At 39.7% G+C, this 21,688-nt stretch overlaps 1 protein-coding gene across 1 annotated transcript in view; it reads right to left on the bottom strand.

Moving 5' to 3' along the window:
- Window positions 1-21,688, bottom strand: part of LOC110966046 (ephrin type-B receptor 1-like) — a 119,094-nt gene that overhangs the window by 53,924 nt on the left and 43,482 nt on the right. Inside the window, exons 2-7 of the mRNA XM_051946972.1 lie at window positions 20,386-20,450; window positions 19,454-19,744; window positions 17,922-18,140; window positions 17,634-17,814; window positions 8,423-8,578; window positions 400-662 (exon numbers count right to left, since the gene is read on the bottom strand). Of these exons, the coding sequence (XP_051802932.1) occupies window positions 400-662; window positions 8,423-8,578; window positions 17,634-17,814; window positions 17,922-18,140; window positions 19,454-19,744; window positions 20,386-20,450 (1,175 nt within the window). The remainder of the gene's footprint in view (window positions 1-399; window positions 663-8,422; window positions 8,579-17,633; window positions 17,815-17,921; window positions 18,141-19,453; window positions 19,745-20,385; window positions 20,451-21,688) is intronic.

Below are 21,688 nucleotides of genomic sequence, written 5' to 3'. Positions count from 1 at the left end.
AGATTTTTTATGGGTCTCTGGAAATATGATCTGCTGGGTCAAAATTATACACACAGCAACTTAAATAATGAGCTATGGGAATATAGAAAAACAATCAATATAGAAAAACAATCAAATTTTCTTAGTGACATGACCTCTTAATTCCTCATGAGTGATTACAGTTGTCTACAGCTGCTGACTCCTTTGAGCCCAACAAATTTTGATTGCTGTGATTCTGGGTCAGCTTTAAAGTTCACTGTGCCTGCTTCAAATCCTGGATACAACTTCTTTTCACAGACATTCTATTGGCCTACTGATGGGTGTAATAGTCAAAAGACGGATTGTCATTGAATATTCCTGTTTACAACATGAAACAGTGCAAACACAGATTTAAAAACACACCTGTCTTGGGGGACAAACCTGTATCTCGAAGGTGTAGGAAGTGTGGGCCCGCAGCTTGCTGATCTCGACGCTCGTGTCCTTTAACGCCCGCTTGCCGGGAACAAACACCACACTGTCATCGCATGGCTGGCACGCTCGCCGCTCACTGCTGTGGCATCGGCGGCACAAGACGTTGTATGACAAGTCGTCACGGTGGCCCGTCTCACGTGGTGGGTGCCATTCCAGCAGCACTGACGTTTGGTTGACAACTGAGACCACATTGCGAGGAGCTGAAGGAACACCTGGCAAGAGAAATGATAAGACGTTCAGGGGGGGAATGAACGCTGAAAAATGGATGCTTCCAGTGTCTGCTTCAGTCTGTCTTTTAATCACTCTGTAACCGTCCATGCCAAAGCGCCGCAGACATCAATCACACAAATTAAGATTAGTCTGTCAGCTTAACGCAAGTCACTGCTCTACACCTGAACGCCATCAGGTTTAATTGTACCAAGCACTTGAGGAAATCATTTGTTTCTTTTATTAAGCTGTGTCTAGTAATGGCTTGCATATGGATTTTTTATTATCAAAGGCTGTCTGGTATTTTATAGGTAAGCATGCTGTTGTGTAAGCAGAGAATCGCCGCATTTATGCAATAAACTGTGTTTGAGAACCTCCCACTTAATGTAACATTGCACTATAGCATGCCAAGAAGTTTGCCATTAAAGTAAATGTCTGATGGGAGTGTGCCATATGTGAGCTATAATTATTTCTTTTACTTTTTGCAGATGCTAGAGTATTTATACTCCTGTAATAAAGCATTTTCTGCAGTAGATATCTGACTAATTGGAAAAACAATGACTGAGAAACAATTCACATACAGCTAGAGTACAGTTTGTGTCCTATGATGCAGGATTAGGTTAAAAAATATAGTCTTAACCCTTTAAGCTTCAGTCATTTCCAGCCGTTTTCAGTACAAAAAAAAATCGCTAATATTCTATTTTTAAATAAAAAAATTACAAAAAATACGGGGAATATTGGACGTGCATCGGGAGGTGCATTTCCTTGAAAACGACCGATTCGGGGATTTTATACGACTTCAGGACATGTTTTGGACAAAATAGTTTACTGGCTTGTGTCATCTGGATGTAAAAGGTTGGATTATGGCCGTTTTTTGTGGAATCTTTTTTTGTGTGTGTAATAATAAACCCGGAAATGTGAGTCGCGCTGTGTGCGTTGAAGCCGTGTATAGAGAACGGATGGATGAATATTTGTTTTTGTCGGACAAATGTGTTTTTCTCACCCGCTGTGGTAATCGCATCTGAAAGTGGTTTATACCGGCGGATTCATGAGAATCTAAGCTTTCCATCGGTGTATAGTGTTTGTATAATCGCGTTTGCACCCGTCGGACATTCTTGAAATTCCTATGCAAATTAGTAGGTGTACCGCCGGCGGTACACTGAAGCTTTTCGGCCTTTGCTAAAATATAACAATCATTTTTCACATTCAGATTAAACAAATAATTGCAAACAAACAACTGACAGATTACGTAATAATAAAATAATCACTGGTTACAGTCCGATTTTACAGTATCCAGCTGTAATGAATACACCCTTGAACAATAACAACCAAATGCCAAAAGATTCAAAATTGCATCATTTTGAATTAAATGAGTTACATTTAAATTACACAGTAAGAGGCTTTTTGTCTGGTGTAAAATCAAAAAGCAACAGTTAAGTTTAGATTTACTATATGAAAAATACAGGTCTCACAGCAGGGACTTAATGCAACAAAAGACAGCATACTTTTCATTATTTAAGACTTAGATGCAAATATTTTTTCTATGCCCAGCTTTATTTTTGATGACAGATGCACTCAATCCTTCTCTTTGGAGAGGATACCAGAGTTGCACAAATTTCTGGAGACATGTTTTGCCAGTCTTTAAGCTGCTCTTTGCTGGGGGGGATTGTGTTGCTTTGCCTTTCTCTTTCCTAAAATACCCCAAAGGTGTTCCACTGCGTTCAAGTCAAGCGACATACTTCACTTTGTCTTCTTCAGAAATTCTTGTGTGATTTTGGCATTGTGTTCTGGATCGCTATCTTGCTGGAATATTCTTCTTCTGCCAAGCTTCCGCAGGCTGTTGTCAGCCAGTATTTTGGTGTATCCACAGATATTCATGGTGCCATCTATAAATGTCATCTCCTCAACACCTTTTGTTCTCATGCAGCCGCATATCTTCACACTCCCACCTCTGTGCTTCAGTGTTGGGATTATGTATTCACTGTGGTGGTCCTGGCCAGGTACAAACAGACTGGACTCCATCGAAGTTGAGCTGATTTATGCAGGTCACATCTGACGGAAGAATGGGCTCCCAATAACCACCAGGCTTCTTTTGATGCTCCAGAGCAAAGTCTCATCTTGTAGTTTTGTGCCAAAGAGCAAGTAAGGGTTCTGTTTGTGAGCATCTTCCATAAAGGTTGGCATTATGCAACATACTTCAGAGTGTCTGAGCTGTCACAGAAACATGGATTTTCACTGATAATTGCCGTGCAAAATCTGAAGCACAAAAAGGTTTTTCAGAGCTGGATTGTCAAAGTACCGCACTGTCCATGGCGTTTTTATGAGGGACAACCAGTGAGACTGATTAGCGGTGCTACTACTCATTCTACACCTCCTGTCTACTGCTGCAACTGTGCTAATCAGCTGACTTGTAATTGGTCACTGATCCTGCATCCTTTTTCATCTTTGTTAAGTCTCAGAGTCAGATTTTTTATTATACCCTCTGGCAATTCTTTTCCATTGGATCCATACTCAATTACATAGTTTTGTTGCACTGAGATTCTACTTTGGGGTCTGTTTTCTTAATATAGTCTGTATTTTGTATTTGTATTTGATTAATAATCAGAGCAAATACTCTACTTGTTAAAATTATCTGACATTTAAATGGTATTGAACAGGAGTGTTCTCATTTCTGTTGTATTCTGTACATAAAAACCAAGAAGCTGAATAATTCTTACGCACAGACGATCTGCAACAGAGATAAAATCTTGTCCTATTCAATCTTTGGTATCTGAGAAATCTTTAATTTATATCCAGAAGTAAAGCATTGCCATGTAATACACTCTTGGCCACAGAGCAAATGAAGAATCAACAAATCTTAGATTAAAGGCATGACTTTTCTTCTCACAGACCAGTGAATATAACGATGATAGTTTAACTTTACTGGTATCAACTCATATGATATTAGAGGCTTTAGGACTTAAAAAAAAAAACTGTCATTTTAGTGCTGCCTACATGGTAAGTTGACAAATGCAGTCACCTACCAGTATAGAAGGAATCTGGGCCTCAGTCAACACTGTCGCTGTCAAAAGTGACCCAGAGAATCAGTGTCTCTTTGTAGTCGGTTTCTTTGTCACTGGTTCTCTCTTTGATCTGAGGAGCAGCTCGGGGTTTTTAGGGTGTTAAAGTGGGTCTTTAGTGCACTGCCAGATTTTTCACAACGCTTAACCTAGCGGGGGCACTTCTCCTTGACTGCTCACAAACATCACAGGCACTGTGACACATGCGCGGAACAAGAGCAGCTGAGATGAAATGGATAGTCAACCTTGGCATATGCTAAATCACAGAGTCATAAGACACGACTGAGATGGCCCTGTGGAATATGTGTATGTGTGTGTTTCTCAAACAGACACTCAGAGACAGCCAGAATCAAAGTGCTAACGATCAGTAGGGGGCTGAAAATCTAAGTAGCATCATCTTATAAACATTTCTACAGAGAGAGCGAGAGGGAGAGGACCCGTCTGTGCATTCATAATTATGCACACACAGGCACATGCAGTGTGCTGACACAGATATTCACTCCATCTTGCTTTTTATCTAAATAGCACAAATACAAATTTGTTTAAACTGTCAGACACTCACAGAGTTCACAGCAAGCACACATTCAAATGCAAAAAAAAAAAAAAAAAAAAAAAAAAAAGCGAAAAGGCAATAATCACATTTTACAATTCCAGTTTTGCTGCTGCAATAACAAACACCAACCCAAAAGACTCAGAGACACAATCTGTGCTTCAGTTCAAGCCACCCTGTGAGTTTTTCACAGTTTTGTAAGCGACTTACACAATATTAATCTGACCTATACGCAAAAATACACTACAAAAAACCCACACATGGATGCTGTACACACATACCTCCTCCGTACCTATGTAGCCCATGAGGCATGCTGAGGGAATGATTTTCTGTCAGGCAACTATCCACACACTGCGCGCTCACTCTTCCATTTCACTGATCTGATTTTTATATCTGATTGAGCTGGTGCCAAATACAAATAAATGGAAGCTCCCTCCTATATTACACTTCTATCCCACTGTTTTCAAAGTTTTCACTCTTCTTTTTCATTGTGTTGTGTTTGAAAGAGCTTGCAACTCAATTTGTTTTTGTCCTTGAATTGAAATTGCCAAGGTAATTCACAGAGCTGTGTAGGCTGAGTAGGTTGACACCTGACACCTTTTCACTGGGAAAGTTGATTTTTCTTCCATCAGCATCAATTTGAGAGGGTGTTACTGCTGTTGAGGTGAGGCTTTTCATGTGCTTTCTCAGCTGTCAGAATACGGTAACCCCATCAACTGTTCCATAACGATTGTGGCAAAATCTTTTTTTAAATTTCCACTCTGATGCTCTCTTTGTAATATGCTACAACAACTTTTAGTCCAGATATTGCAGCAGCTAACCTGTTCGGTTTTGTTTGGTTAAACTCAGATATCTGGTTGATTTTACATAAGCTAATGAGGAGGCTATCAATCAAGCTAAAATTCAGACTAAACAACTGCACCAACCATAGGACACTGATTAGCAGGTAGGTTCAAACACAGCAGTGATGTTAGGCTACACTTACTCAAGCTAATCTGGTTATAGCAATAACGCGCTAGCAGTTCTGAATGTAGCTATTAATACAAAGGGAAATCATCAAGTTTCCAGTTTACATATGTGAAGCTGGCTTACTACAATATCACAACTTGTTCATTGCTCTCTTATATGTTGTTTGTCCTGTTTTCTCTACCCTTTACCCTAACCTCAGCTGGCCCTCCCTAAACCTTGTTCTGCCAGAGGTTTCTTCCTCAAGTTTTTCCTTTCCACTGTAATCAAGAAGCTTCCACAAAAGGAATCATTGATTTAGAAGCTGTGAAACGTATAGCTGCCAAATGGTAGCCGGGTCAATATATAATTGAGAGATTTTTGAAGTCCATGGGATATATCTTGCGTACATTTTTATTAAAAGTAAAGGAAAAAGTAATGTTTTTATGTTCATTATCATGTTTTTACAAATTCCATAATATTTACGATGGAAACAATCATTTGTTAATAAAAAATGACTGGATATTGCTAAAATGTCAACTAAATAACTGTCTCAATTTAATAACAACCACCTTCTAATTAACTAAGCAGAAATAAAATGAGCTCATTCAAAAACCATTTAGACTGTGTTCCTTTTATTAAATTGAGATAATCACGACAGGTATTTCTTTTTTTGGCAACATATCAAACTTTATATGGAAAATGACAAATTGTATCTGTGTCAGAGAAATCACTGAGTTACTCATTAGAAAAACACCTCTCAAGGAAGTGTGTTAATTCCAGATCACATGACCTGCTCCACATGATGTCATTTCCTCCTGAAGAACAGACTGGCAAGACTCCAAGGCTCTCTGAGTTATTTAGTATAAAGTAGTGTGGATTTATCGCATGTCAACCGGTTTACCACAATATCTTTTAAATAACTTTAAATTTCAATTTTATTCAATTGTTTATATGATATTTAGATTTTTTTTTTGTCTAAAAATGTCATGTGGTGTTTGGTTATAGGTGGCTATGATGATTTTAAGCCTGAAAACAGCAAAAATGTCAACTATGTGACAAAAAGTCACGCCATTATATATTGACCCAACTATTGCTCCTTAAAGCTGCTGTCCGTAGTTTGAATCGCAGCGTCTCCCAAAACACTGTTGGTCCCACCCTCCCTCTGATTTCGCCCCTTTATTTGTGCACGCGCGCAGTACCTGAGGAGTGCCCGGAGTCCTGCAGCATCTTGCCTGTTTTGCTGTTTTCCACTCTTCTACATTTAGTACATTTAGTAAATAATAAAGGAATTACGTTAGAATGCTGTATTGAGTCTAACTTGTCCTAATACCAAAATAACATGAATCTGCTAGGACGAACGAGTAAAGTTTCAATATGTGATTACACTCGTGTATCCCTCTCGATGACGTTGTTTATCAAACTCAGTGCATTTACGCGTGTATATGTGTTACATTGTTTATTTATTTCTATCTAGAGTTCAGAATTGCATGACTCCTCTGACGAGTCATGCAAGAGTATGTCCCAGACGCCCCAACATCTTCCTCCAGAGGTCGGGCAACTAAACGAAGCCGTCAGGCGGGCTATGGAGGCCGTGGTCGGGGAGCGACGCGAGCACCCCGAGCCAAAAAACGTCCTGCAGTCTCTTGGCCTGACAAGCCGTGGGATTGGTAACTTTTCTGGAAGTTGCTGATCCCTGATGCTCTCTCCTCCACAAGCAACACAAATGTGCGCGCGGTTGCGTAGTGCGTAGCTCGCCCATCTCTGCATGGGCTTGCTTGCTGTGCGCGTAACCATTGATTGACAGCATGACAAAGCTGAAGCTCGAACTTGATTGGTCGGCAGCAACCGACGCTTTTTGGAATAACATGGGGGTCTATGAGAGGAAGGCGGAGCTCAGAAATAAATTTTCATATCGCGTTATACTAACTTTATATTATAGTATCGAACTAGACTAACACATTTAAGCTTTGTTAAAAAATGATACATAAATTGAAAACAAACGGAAACTCCGGACAGCAGCTTTAATATTAAAGTAGAAAACAACTTCTTTGTTGTTTCTGCCTTTCTTTCAGTGTTTATACCATACGAAGCTCAGCTGCAGTCTGGAGCAATAAAGCTCATTAGCAGCATGTTCTGGATAAGCTCTGTGTGACATGAGGAAAAAAAACATTAGGTGCAGTAAAAGTTGCTGTCCATCAATGGAATTAGATTTCCTCATATAGCTCTATGTAGCACTGCAGTGTGACCACTAAAGAGCTGTCCAGTCTACGATGTTCATGTCATGTTTATAACTCTTTGTGAGTCTTAAAACAAGTGTGAAGAAGAACTGGAGCAGAACTAAAGAAGCAGCATCCTTTATTCTTGCAGTTATGGACAAACTAAACCAAACTACAGGTGCAAAAGGGAACTAAGTCATATGTTTCTGGGCCAACTATTTTAGCCTGTTTTAGTCTACACAGAGATCTTCTCAAAAAACCCTGGTATAGGTGTATTTTTACTGTCAACATTTCTTATATACAAAACTCCACAGTTACCTTTTTATGTTTTTCTAGCAGAATGTTGCAAATTCATTCATGAAGGTGTAACAGTAAAATGAAGGCCAGAATATGAATGAACCAGAGCTTTTTTAGCCCCCAAAAAACATGAAGTTGTATCCAGGTCACCAGGACGTGCACAAACGCACACGTCTGACTACACACACAGTCCAAACACACACACCGCTCCAGAGTTTGAGACTAACTACATACAGTCCAAAATGATTCATGTCTCAACCTACTTCCACCATCTCTCTGTGGAACTGAGAGGCTGTGTTTTTCAAACTCTGTGCCTCGTCTTGCATAGCAATATAGCCTCTTCAACACACTAAACACATATTCACTTCAGTGGAAAGCCTGAGGAATGTGGCAGCATTATTACTTACTGCTCCCCAAATCCCCTAACAAGGACGGGAATGTTGCAGCAGCCTGAATGAGATGCATAAAATTAGGTGTGGAATGATAAATCAAAGCACACGTAGGCTTTTAATTTAATTATGAAATATTGGTCTGTCAACCACTGATGTGCTGTAATATGTCAGCTATTGGCAACTGCAGTTCAGCCAAAAATCTGGATTCATGACTCAGTATTGGTCATCCTGAGACTCAGATACATTGCCTAAAGGTGTATTGACCATGTAGTTGGTGTGTTTGAAAGAGAGAGTCTGACTCACTGGTGCACATGTCCTCTGGTCTGTCCATGTCTCCACGGTAATAGCCATTCCGACAACCACAGAGGGTGGCAGCTTCGATGGTGGAGAGACTGTAGAGCGGACATTGCTGACATAATCCTGCCCCCTGAGACGACTTAAAGGTGCCCTGAGGGCAAGCTGTGAAGCAGGAGAAAAGGAAAAAACGCATAAAAAACAGCACATAACTCTGCCTCCTGAACATAAATGAAACACAACAAGTTTTGAGCTATAGTTGTCTCAGTTTGAATCACGTGTCCGGGCCTTTTGTTTGCTTTGATTATTGGACATTTGGTAAACTTTGTTTTAGAAAGCTGACGTGCCAGTAGAGTTATTATTACTACTATAAGGTTGACACAGCACAGAGGGGGATTTTGTGGGGATAGCAGCACATTGTCTTGTTTCGACAAGATAAACAAAAACATTTTCTGTACGATCACACCAAATCAGTGCTGCACTGATTATCTGCAATCTGAATTGTATTTTGTTTCTCCAACTCCTTTATCTAGGTCAGAGTTTGCTCTACTCCATAAATATTAACTGAATTATGACATGAAACACATATGAGTTCTTAAGGATGATCTCCCCTTTATCCAACTTTTATTTATCCAGGGACGAGTCGTGCTCAGCGTATAAAACATTCTTCTTATTCAGCTTGCATACATGCAGTTTCATTATTTTATACTGAGGTTCACCTGGGATACGACACGCATAGTAATAGGAGTGAGAATCAGTTTGGACTGGATGCTTCTTCTGTTGTTTCACGGTTTCCTGCAAGTTACATGAAGGTTCTCCCTCTCAGCAGATTAAAGCTGGAGTTGGCAGAATTGTGAATTAATTACCTTATAGAAGATTGTAATTCAAGTGGTCTGACAGGTAGAGGTAAATGTATTATAAATGTATGTATTGTGTCTTCAGAGACAGGACGTTGTTCTACAGGCTGATCTGCAAATATCAATGAATCCACTGTGAGAAATCCTGCAGTATAAGTTACTTTTCAACTTTACAACTGCCTATACTGCAGAAAAAATGAAAAATTCAAATGTACTTATATAGAGAATCTGATAATAAATGCAATAAGACATGAGTTATTATTTGCAAACCCTACTCATGGATATGCAGCTTGCTGTTCCTGTACCACCCAGAGGTGCTGTGGTGGTTGAGCTAATCCTAACCCTATTGGATGTTGGTAATAGTTTAGCCTTTGGGTAACTGTAGCCAAGGGCTCCCTGCTGTAGTTGTGGCAAATTCAAGTTCATGCTCTATTTATGCTTTGAAAGAAGGAGGCGTGCAGAAGGGCAGAATACAGTTTTTGCCTTTTCTAGATTTCTGCCTACCCTGACTTTAAATGCCCCGTTGCAGCACAGTAGAACTACAACAGTTGATCAGTTTACTCATTAGTCATTAGATGTTAAATTAATCTGCAACTATTTTGCCAGTTGATCAACTAGTTTGGGTAGTTTATGAACATCTTTGGGTTGTGGACAAAATAAGACATTGGAGAACATAATCAGCACTAACCCTAATTATTTACAGTATTCTTACATTTCATAGAGTAAACAAGCGATCGAAGCACCACAGGTCAGCTGAAACGTGACTAAAGTAATCGGACGTGCCTGAGCCCTTCTAGTTTCATTCATCGGATCATTTGCATTTAACTTCCAAGTTTTCAGACACAGCTATCTGATGTCATGAATGATTTTGCAGTTCAAAGAGTGGAATCACTACTACAGCTTGAAAGATTGAAAACCTCGACAATTACAGGCTATATAAAGTTAATAAAGCTTCCCAAATGATTATAAGACCATTTAAAGTTTATACTTATTACCATTAGTAAGCTCCATTAAAACCGGTCATTCACACAAACCCTTTCTCTGCATTATTAATATTATTATTATCCAAAACCAGTAGGGCTCTGATGCCACAGATGCATGCATCAGCCCCCTTTTTCCAGCTGGTCTGGCAAAAGCACTGCTGCATATTTAATTTTGGACATGCATTTTTAATTGCAACAAAGCTCAACCTCTGCCTGAACATGATGTCATCGACCAAAAGCATCGTTTTACAGTCTCTTTGAAGAAACTACGCACATATATCGTTAGCAGTAGTGCTGCAGATGATGACAACAAGCCTGCGTTAGCTCAAACATGCTTTAAACCTTGAGAGTCAAGCATGAAAAAGAAGCAACAGAAAGGAAAAGGTCATCTCATTTGAATCTGAAGAAGAAAAAAAAAAAACATCTTCACAAATCAAAAGTAACATCTTGACATGGTCAAACATCTTTAGCAAAACACGTCACGTTACGTCAGAACACATTGTGCTCCAGAAGGATGGCTGTTTTTCATTCACACATGGGATTTCATAAGTGGCTTTTTGTGAGAGCAAACACATTCTGAAATATGACTTCAAGTAAAATAAATAATTAAAAAAAAGGCAGGAGAGGAAAACAGAGAGGTGTGAAATGAGGAATAAGACTAAAATGAAAGCTCTGCCAAAAGGCAGACACAAACCAAATGAGTTTTTTAATGTTTCCTTTTCTCAGTTTTGATTTATCTTTAGCACTCTTCGTGTTTCCCTGCCTTCTCTGTAATGAATGTTTATCTCTGAGATACTTCAGAAGCGGTGAGACCAAAATGCAAATGCAACACAGATTTATGGCGGAAGACGGAAGAGGACGGCACGAGCAGGCTTTTAGTGATAACACGAATCGAGTGACAGAAGTAAATGAGACAAAGCGGCAGCAAGTTAAGATTCTCAGAGTGTCACTTAATCAAATGTCAAAAGGTGTAAGGGTCAGGAGTGAAAAGGAATGTCAGAAAAGTAAAAGCAAGGACAGAAACAAACAACAAGGTACTCAAGAAAACAAAAGAAAAGCCAACGGAATAGGGAACAAGAGGAGGATAAGGTGAAGGGAAACGCAACGAGACTGCTGCTTTTATTATTCTCTCTCGATATCATTGCATTTCTGCAGCACTGTTCTATTGTGTTGCCTCCCCTGAAATGTTATATTGTTATTCCTTGGTTTTGCTGAGGCTTTTGTTCCAACATGATTTACAATGGAGGGAACTGTCCTTTGGCTCACATGCAACACAATATGCAGTAAAATAGGGGCACACAGAGCTTTACAAAACTACTCAGATCTCAGCGTTGAAGCAAATTTCAGATCAGATTACAGGTCTCCTATTGAGCGTGAACAGTTTTATACAGAACTAGCCTCAAATTATATCACGGAAATCTGTTTAACTGCTGAGAATAGATCCAACAGCAGTGACACAACAGAGATAAATAGATTTTTTAGCACAATCGTTTCAGAAGTTCTTTTCAAAGGTGATGTCTTTGCTAGACCACAAAGGCCATGTAGGTAAGGGAGCTGATGAACTGAAATGATCTTTAAATTTATGAATATTTAGAAGCTATTTGGTAGTTGGTTAATCTTTTGAGTGACTTTAAACAAAAAAAAAGTTAACAAAATTCATTAATTTCAGCTTCTTAAATATGATAATCTGCCGCCTTTGTTTTTCCTTCTTTCACAAAATTATCAGCACATTTGAGTTTTAGCTGTTAGTTTGACAAACAAGCAGAGAAGTAAGAAAATACTGGTCAGATTATTCAGAATATAACATTTGTTAGATCTATGATCCTGACAGGAAGAGGATTGCCACTTCACATGTAAAAAAAATAATCAAATGAACATGTCATGACTAAGATTATCATCATCAATGCTTTGAATCATGTTGGGATAATAATTATTTATCACAGTTACTGGTTGAGACATTTTCCCTGAGTTCCCTGAACTTTCACGTTTAAATCACCGCTTTCACTTCCACATTCCTGCTATTTCTTGTGCACAGAGAAGCCTCTAGTCTCCCCGCTCAATTTATGCAGTGAGCAAAAAATTAAAATTTGAGTGAAATAAGACTTTCAAACATCAGATTTACCCACATGATTTTGTCTGCAAAGACTTCTCTCCATGGGCATTGTTTTCCATGAAGGGAGCATTTCCAAATTCAATATCACAGTCACTCATGTTCATTTAAATGTTGGAATCCAAATTCATGACTGCGATTGCTGTTCCACTAGTTCTGCAGCTCTATTTGTTAGCAGCCTTCACTCATTCATTACAATTTCCAATCCACTGCAGAAAGATTGAATCTAGCCACAAGAGCAAGTCAAACATTGAAGGTCGTTACCAACAACTATTAACAATAAATCCAGATTTCAGAATTAATCTAAAGAATGCAGTATGCCTACAATGAAGTAGTTAGTACAATATGCACATAGCTATTCTGAAGGACCACACACAAAGACAGAGAGACAAGCTGTCCTTCATAGAGAGTTTGTACAAAAGCATGTAACCGCACACACTTTAGGACAATCTGAGACAGCTTTAATTGTGCTGCATTTAGTCATGTACAAGCAAGCGAGAGAGAGCGAGAGAGAGCGAGAGAGAAATATCTGAATAAAGAGTTAAAAAAGAACCTGAGTGAAGTTCTGACTCTGCTTACTTTCTCACCTCCTGGTTTTTCCACCTGAAAGCTGATCGCTACACAATTTGTCGGAAACAGAGCCACACCCCCCAACCCCGAGTTGGGAAAAGTGAGGTGAGAGAGTTTTCAGATGAAACCAATTCTTTGGTTTCAGCGTACTGACGCTTTAAGTGTAAAAAGCAGTTCGGTGTCGCTGTAGCTTTGGGGTTAATGTGGACCACGAGCTGCAATGTGCCCAGTTTGACTCCAGCTATGGAGAGTCGCTGCATCTTGGTCACACTCTCTTCTTGTTATTATTCTGCTGTAATAAAAGCAGAAACATGACCCCAGTCCTTTCAAAGATGACTAAAGCTGAGAAGGGCTGTTGAGATAAAAGCAATGATAGCCTTTACATCAACTGGATTTAAGTGGTTTAAAAACAAAGTAGTATGCACATTCCATTGAGCCCCGTGTCCTTTAAGTGTGCATACTACTTGAAACATGAAAACCACGATGCCTGCTCACGCTTTCAAACTGTGAAAGCAGCCTTTGCCTCTGCCAGCCTCCTTTTCTGTTGCCTTCTTTCCATCCAGACATCTACCTTTCTTTGAAGCCATGTCTTCAGGAGTGTCAGCGCCTCCTTTTGTGTGTCTGTGCGGTTCTGTCTTGAATAAGCAGATAGACATCTGGCTTGTCAAGGTCATTTATTCAACAACCTTGCTCGTACACATGGGGCGTGTCACCATGGCAACAAGTCTCTATTACTTATCTCCAGATACCTCGCTTTATAGTTCTATATCTCTCTCTGTAGGTGTCCAACTGTCCAACGATTTCAAACTAGTTTCCCCACATATGTAAATGAGTGTTGTTTGGGTTTCTGCACACTCTTGTGAAGGAAAAATAGCCCAAAATATTGGCTTGGCAAAAAATGATTTCATAACCATCGACTGACATAAAAAAAAAAGAAAAAAATCTCATTCTAATGTGTTTGAGCATACATTTGCATTAGCAGTCTTTTTTTAAAATCGCTATTGTGTTTCAGAAATAGTTTCCCCTTAAATTCTACCATTCTGAGACTAACATTCAAGGAACATTCTGAATACAAGTACAAAAAGAAAAAGCAAGAATGGCAGAGATAGAAAAGTAAGCACGCTGACCTGTAGAGGAATAATAACAAGAAGAGTTAAAAAGGGACAAAGAGAATGAGATTAGTCCTCTGTTTCCCTCGGTGCCCTTTGCCAGCTGTGTGGAGTCACGCAGCGAGCAGGTGGATGACAATTGTCTAAAGCTGGCAAACAGGCTCACTAATCAATTATTAAAAAGTTGCATGAGTGTGTGCAGAGGTCTGTGTGAGTGCATTTAAAAGCCCACAGGTTTGAAAATCTCTGGGCGCATTGTTGGGGTGCACAGCAGGGGGAGTTTTTGTGTATTCATTGGGAGGGTTTACGTTTATAGTGTGGTGCATTTGAAGTAAGGGTCTTGAATATTTACTTTAAACACGCAATCACACACATGCGCACACACACACACACACACATACAGCACTTTGATGTTGAGCCAGTTTTGCCGTATGGTTTGCACAATATGCTGATTTGGTGCAAAACAAACACCATCTCTCTGGCCTGACACACACACATACAAAAACACACACAAAAAGACGACCATCTGTTCTAATAGTGAGTCCAGCTTCCTGCCAAGTCGTTATCAGCTGATTGGCAGACGGGCACACCAAAAAGATGCCAGCCTGAAGAAGACAGGCAGTACCAGCTCTGTCCTACAACGTCTTAAATCACTGTTAAAGCTCGAAAGCTTTGAATACAGCGCATGAAGCAGGTGTATGCAGACATGCCATCGCGGAAACTGTGAAGTCATGTTGACGGAGTCTGTCTTTGCTTTGTGTACTCAAACCATCATCACACAATCTGAGAATATCCCAATGAGTCGTGCCTTTGGATGAAGAAAAAATATTCTGCCCAGACTGTGCTTGTGTGACTCAGATTTTCTGCTCGGGCTGTGAGATTTAAGCTACTTACTTACTACTTAACAACAATCACAATTTAGAAAAATATCACTGGGCAAAACATTTAAGAAGTTAAATATAACAAATAGGTCAGTTATATAACCTGCTAATATATTAATAATTCAATTTCAGTATAGAAAAAAAAAAAAAGCTGTTTCTGACCAAACCTATGGGAGTCCTTTAGAAATGGACTTCACAAGACTAAGGCTAAGCAGGTTTGATAGTTTTACTGGAACTAATTCCACCACATTTTGTAATCAAATGTTGGACAGCTAGATGAGAGCAAAAATAAAAAAAGTACTTACACCATAGATTGCATATAAAAGATTGACGTCACCCATCAGTTGTATGCAACCATTTTGAAGTTTTAAGTTTGGTATGTTGCGACTTTTAAACCGCTTCAAAAATGAGGACCTTAATTTACACAATGACCGTCATGCTGTACTGAAAAATAGTTGAAACTACTGATCGAGACCATAAACCCACCAGGCAATCTGAAGTAATAAATCAAGTGAGAAGTAGGGTCATTTTCTCACAGACTTCTATGCAACAGGATTTCCTTTTGTAACCAGAGACGTCACCCCCTGTTGGCTATTAAAAGAATGCAGGTTTAACACACTTTTCACATTGGCTTCACTTTTCAGACCTGGAGCTGATATCCATCTACAGTCTATGGTCTGCACACGACAGCACAGATAAGCACGACAAAAAGAAGTCAGCGGTGTGGAGATTCTCCAAAAGATGAAACAGTGTCACACAGATCGAGGTTAACATGACTAAAAGATCAAATGTCATGTACCCTGAGCGTCTGAGCACAATTTCACCAGTTTTTAGACTTATCCTCAGAAACAAGTAGAGAAACTTTCCCATGGCAAAACATATTCTGCATCTCCCTCCTCATTAATACATGTTGCTGCTTTTTAAACAGAAAACTCAAGTTTATCTGATAAATGTAACTGACCCAAGATACTACATAATCTCAGGCAATTTCTACCCATCATCTTTGACTTATTTTCTTTAAAATGTATTTATTTAAATTAAAAATATATTCAGTTTTCAGGCCAAAACATTTTTAGTGATTGTTCAGATTCTGAATTTTCTATGGAATTTAAAGCTCCAGTGAATTTAAAGTTCAACAATAAATACTTATTTCAACAAAAACTGCTGTGATGAAATGTTTTGCCGCATCACACAGCCCAAGTTTCTAGTGTTGTTTATCAAGGGCAACAATGAAAAGCTCTCTGTGTTGTAGAAATATACAGCATGGATTAGGAAGGTTTCAGAATTCAAAATTCCAGCTTAAGTCCTTCAGCAATTGCAATTTACATGACTGTAATACCGTCAGACTTAATCACAGTGCCCCATGAATCGTGACTGGTTTACCGGCTACATAGCCAATCAAACACCACATGATGAAAAACTTTGTTCTGTGCAAAAAGAGCGACTGACACCAAAGGCTAAACTAACATTTCAGTCAGTGCACTCAATGGATTTCACCAGAGGCAAAATACTATTCATCAGTTTCCGTGCACTTTATCTGTTTTATCTCAGATTTTAACCTTTCTGTCCTTGGTTTGGTCTCCTTTTTATAAACTTTCTTCCCAGTCCATATCTCCAGAGAGTTCTTTCTTTCCTTCTTCTTTTTGAGTAGATAGAGTTTTCTTTCTTTCTTTCTTCCTTCCTTCCTTCCAGATACCCTCTCCATCTCTTCGATACCCTCTGACAGTCCAGGACTAATTTGCAGTCGACTAATCTGGCTGGAACATGCTAAACTAATTAACATGGGATGAAGCGGCCTCACTTATCATTTCACCATATGTACATACATCACACGCCCACACACACACACACTCGCAGTCAAACACACACACAAAATGGATGAGACTCTCCAGGGAGCATTAGAAATGATGGGTACTACTTTGGGGAGGAAATGGGGAAGGAGGCCAGATATAAAAAGGAAGGAAAAGAGGTAGAGATATTTGGAGCATTGAGGGAAGAGGAGCTATTTCTGCACCACGTTCACGCAAGTCTGCCTCTGCAAATATTAACATATGGAGCATCGTGTGCTGCGCCCTTGGGCAAAAATACACCATTAAATGTATACGTGCAAGTAATAATTCAGCTAAGGCTGCCAAAAATGACATACTTTGTTCTCCCTGAGTTGCATTTGCATTTTCGACAGAATTTACTCAGCATTTATTTCTGGTACGTATCACGCAGTTTTATAGGTCGGGACTTAAATATAGAATGTGTACTCCTGATATGCAAGCAGTTTGTTTAAAAAAAAAAAAAGTAAATATTATATCTGAAACGGCTAAACATAATGCAAAAGAAGGTTGCAGATATCTCTTCGATTGCAGTCGTATTTCCACAGTTTCAGCTATTAGAATGATCTGTTTGCTCTGGTATGCTTTCGGAGATATTGATTGCTGGCATAGCATGGTTGATGTGGCTGAATATTGAAAGCATGTTTGCTGGATATTGATTTGCTGTCATGGTGGCTTGTTAGCTTTTGCTACAAAATGGTATGAAATTTATGTGCAGCATGCAACAGTGTTGGCTGTAGCAAGGTCATCAGAGCAGATTTGTAAAAAGACAATTAATTAAGTCGACACGGAAGCGTCGCTGCGTTTGCTGATGTTTGCATTTCATCTTCATTTTTTACGAGCTCAGTTTGAACCAGCGCGGCCTCGTTAATATACAGATTTACCTCGGCACACATTGCCATTGTCTGGCTCATAACCCGCCTTGCAGCTGCAGCTGCCGATCGGCACCATCCACTCTCCATCTCCGTTACAGTAGAGCTTTATGGGCACATCGACTTCCTCAGCATTTGGGATGCAGCTTCCTCTGGCGATGACTAATGAGGTGGACTCTGCTCCCGTCAGTGTCTGCACAGAATAAGAAACATCAAAAATTGTGGTTAAATGTCCATCCAACAGCTGCACCAAAGTTTAATTTAAAAAAAAAAAAATCAACACAGATATGTGGTTCATACCTCTGGGAAGAACGCAAAGTTCCGCACAACACTGGGGCACTTCTTGTAGAACACTCTGACAGCCAGAAGGGACATGCAAGCACCCAGATCTTGGAAGGCCAAGTGGAAGCCCCTGCCTTTGGACAGTGGCCCAAAACTTCTAACTTCTGTGTTCACCTTCATTAGCCGGCCGCCAAAATCTACCTGGGAAAAGCTTTCATCTGCTGCAATAGTGTCCACCTAGCAGAGAGAGAAGAGAAGCAGAAAGAAAGAAAATGAAAAAACAGTAGACATTAGAGCAAACATTTTTCTAGGTGTCTTTTAAGTCCTATTTGGTGTTAAGTTAACCTTGAAAATATCATATCTGTGTATCAAGGTCACATATTTAGAATTTCTTTCCCCAAACTCTTCTCATCTGCATCTAATGTATCTCTATACCATTAATCTGCACATCTACATAGTCCCTTCCTCTCTCTCCACCCTCACCTCCTCACCTCCTGTTGCTCAGCTCAACTACAGCACTACTCAAACACCATAAAACTCCTCCATACTGCACAATGGCAAGTTGTGATATTGCAATATTCAGACAGAAAAGCCTGTGTCATTATTCTATGATTATGAAAAAGCGAACAGGATTGCTTCCTCTGGTCCCTGAAAGTCTGAATCTGTGTTTTTAAGACGGTTATCAGTACACTACGGTTTCGAGGTACACATTCTCAGCAATAGTGCTGACTGCTTATTTTACTCCTGATGTCTCCAGCATTAAGAAAAAAAAAAACACACAATATAGACATGACAACAAGGTCACCACTAGGCTTCTTTAACCCTTTGATGTACAACACGGGTAAAATGGATATCTCCTGACCCACACTGTGCATCAAAGGAAAAATAAAAAGTGAGATTTGTTAAATAAAGATAAGAGCTGCTTTAAAATTCTGGATAAATATTTTGTGACTACAAACCGTGACATTGCTGTCATATCTTCAGCCATAATTTGCAGTTTCCCCAATTAACCTCCAAAATAACTGACAAATTAAACGTATCAACACAAACTGTGTAACTACACTAAAAAAACTAATCACAGAAAAAATTACAAATGCATGAGACCATGGAGATGACATTTTCAGTAGAGAAGTCAGTTATGAATCCCAACGAGCCCTGGGAAAAACACACCCGCTCAATAAGCGTAAAATTCTAATATCTGATGAAAGGTTGAGCTTGAGGCTGGTAGAACATTTTTTAATAAATCAGCATGTGGGGCCATCTACTCAGGGATTCTTGATCAATTCTGGATTAGTGTCGCGTTTTCTCTGGACCTGTACATACTGAAATATTTTAGATTTCAAGCCTATGGTAGGCAGCTTTGACATAGCGACAATATATAAGGCTCATGGATACAAAAGCCCATAACTTTCATTGGTACTGACGTATTTGTGTGGAGTAACATCAGGGTTATTTTTCAAATGCTATTTATACCGTGACAACAATCTTGGAGCCAGTGAACCCTCACACTTCCCTTCTCTTGTGAAAACATCTAATTTCTTGGCAGTTACCTTTAGAAAAGGAGCATTTGCCCAGTACTCCACCCCTTTGATGCCTTCCGACATGGTCCGATCGGTCTCCAGGTAGTACAGGTTGAACGTCTCTTTGCAGGAGCCCAGGACACTCGGTATGGAGGCACAATCGCGCACAGTGAAGCGGATCTCCACGTAGATGCGTTGCGCTGCTCTCCGGTCGATGTAGGTGGTGAGGAGCCAGTTATTCTGGCTGGGCTCGAACACGTTGCACACCTGGTACGTCCTGATGGTGTTGAGGTTCTCATCATAGCCGCTCACCTCCTCCCACTAGAGAGTGCATGTGTGTGAGGAAGGGGCAGGGGGTGCAAGAGGGGAGCGGAGAGGCTAAAATGATTAATGGGTTTACCAAGACCTGACACAAATTAAACTTTCTCTATTCCTCCCAAGCATTTTGTCTCCCTCTTTTTCCTGCCTCCCTCCTCCCTTATTCTCCTTTTCTCTCCTCTACCTTGTTCTGTGTTGCACAGGGACAACCATTCATCACAATTAGCGCCACTCACCTCCAAGACACACACACACACACACATACAATAAACACAGCACACCACTGTGACCGGCTAGTTGAAAAGCCAGAATTTAAAAAGCCAAGCAGTTCAAGAAAGTGGGTGGAAGACCCTATTGTATTGTATTCTTTTTAATTTCCTTTTTAAAAAAAAAAAAAAAAATTGTCCATTGTGGACTGGTGTGTGCTGAACCTCTCTGGTCTTTTGGAATCCATTCCATTTTGCATCAATAGTGGTTAATTGGTGTCACCTTGTGCCTGTAATTAAGATTTTGACAGACTCGTTAATGGACCACTTTAAAGTGTAGTCAGACTGCTTTCCCCAAAGGTACACACACACATACATAGACACACGCACATACACACACACACACACACACAGTACACCTTTGCACATTGTTCTTACTCCATTGGCAGGAAACGATATCCAGCCAAGCTCAGCTGTCGCTGTCCTTGTATCCATCACTGTCTCTGTCAGACAAAAAGAGAGACAGACAGGGAGAAAGGTGAAAAGAGGGAGCGCAGTAGGAAGAGGACAGGTACACATTTTAATTAATAGGCAGCTCAGACGCCAACTGCACTGCTTTGTGATGTGTGCCATTCATATTCCTAAAACCCCACTTCACACCATTTCTGTAATGCGTTTCCCTCGGTTCTGTATATCCTGTGATAAAAGAGATAAGCAGGCCCAAATAAGCAAAGCCTCTGGATATGTAATATTGTATACACAAAAGCAACAATGGTATGACACAAAGGCGACAAAGATAATCCAGTCTATTCAGGTTTTATTTTAACCTATGCCTAGCTGAAAACGGTTATGTTAAAAGAAGATCTGCTGCCTAATTATAACAGGCAATGATGAGGAATAGCACGCAGTCATTCAGTGTCATCAATACATACACTCTGCTGGAATCCCACTGTATTGTGAAAATAGCAGATCCTATAATGTTTTAGGTATATAATTACAATAATTCCTGCTGGCCTAAAAAATATTAAAGAGGAAACTGACAAAACAGATAACAGTAGAGACGTCAACAGCAATGACAGATGACTAAAAGTGGTTGGCAACAAGAGCAGTGTGAAAAAAGATAGAGAGCAGTTCACAGGAGGATCAGCAGTTAGAAGCAGAAACCAGTTAGCAACCGCTACAACAGATGATAGACAACAGCAATAGCATGAGCAGAAAGAAGGAAACAGCTAACAAAGCAACCACAATAACAGTCAACAACAGAAGTAAGTTAGGAACAGCTATAACAGTTAACAAATGAAGAAATTTCATAGTTAACCATGGAAATGGCTAAACTCCAGGAGCTATATCGAACTGACAAACCTGATAAACCAAACCTTAAGGGGAAGAATTTTATACAAAATCCTACTGACTTGTGTATCATGATAGTAACAGCTTCAGGACATGGTTTCCCCCCAAATCTATGAAATTTAAATGTCTTGTTTTATAGGTGTATTCAATAATGTTCTTTGCCAGCTTTTAACAAACACCATGACACATAAGTCACAGACATTTGTGTGCAGTAAGTTACTGAAGCTAGTTTATTAGCGATAGCTTGAACATGACGACTTCAGCTCTTCGTTTATGTAGGGAACTGAGGCAGTTGTTAACCAACAATGTTCAGCTGCAAAACTAGCAGTTAGCTGTACTATGGGAGCTATCCGTTTCACATTTCTGTCTGTACAGTACAACACAGCCTGTG

Source organism: Acanthochromis polyacanthus, chromosome 4 (genome assembly GCF_021347895.1).
Source record: "Acanthochromis polyacanthus isolate Apoly-LR-REF ecotype Palm Island chromosome 4, KAUST_Apoly_ChrSc, whole genome shotgun sequence".
NCBI classification, from domain to species: Eukaryota; Metazoa; Chordata; class Actinopteri; family Pomacentridae; genus Acanthochromis; species Acanthochromis polyacanthus.
The sequence above is the reverse complement of the archived record's forward strand: the minus strand, read 5'-3'. Positions and strand labels throughout refer to the sequence as shown.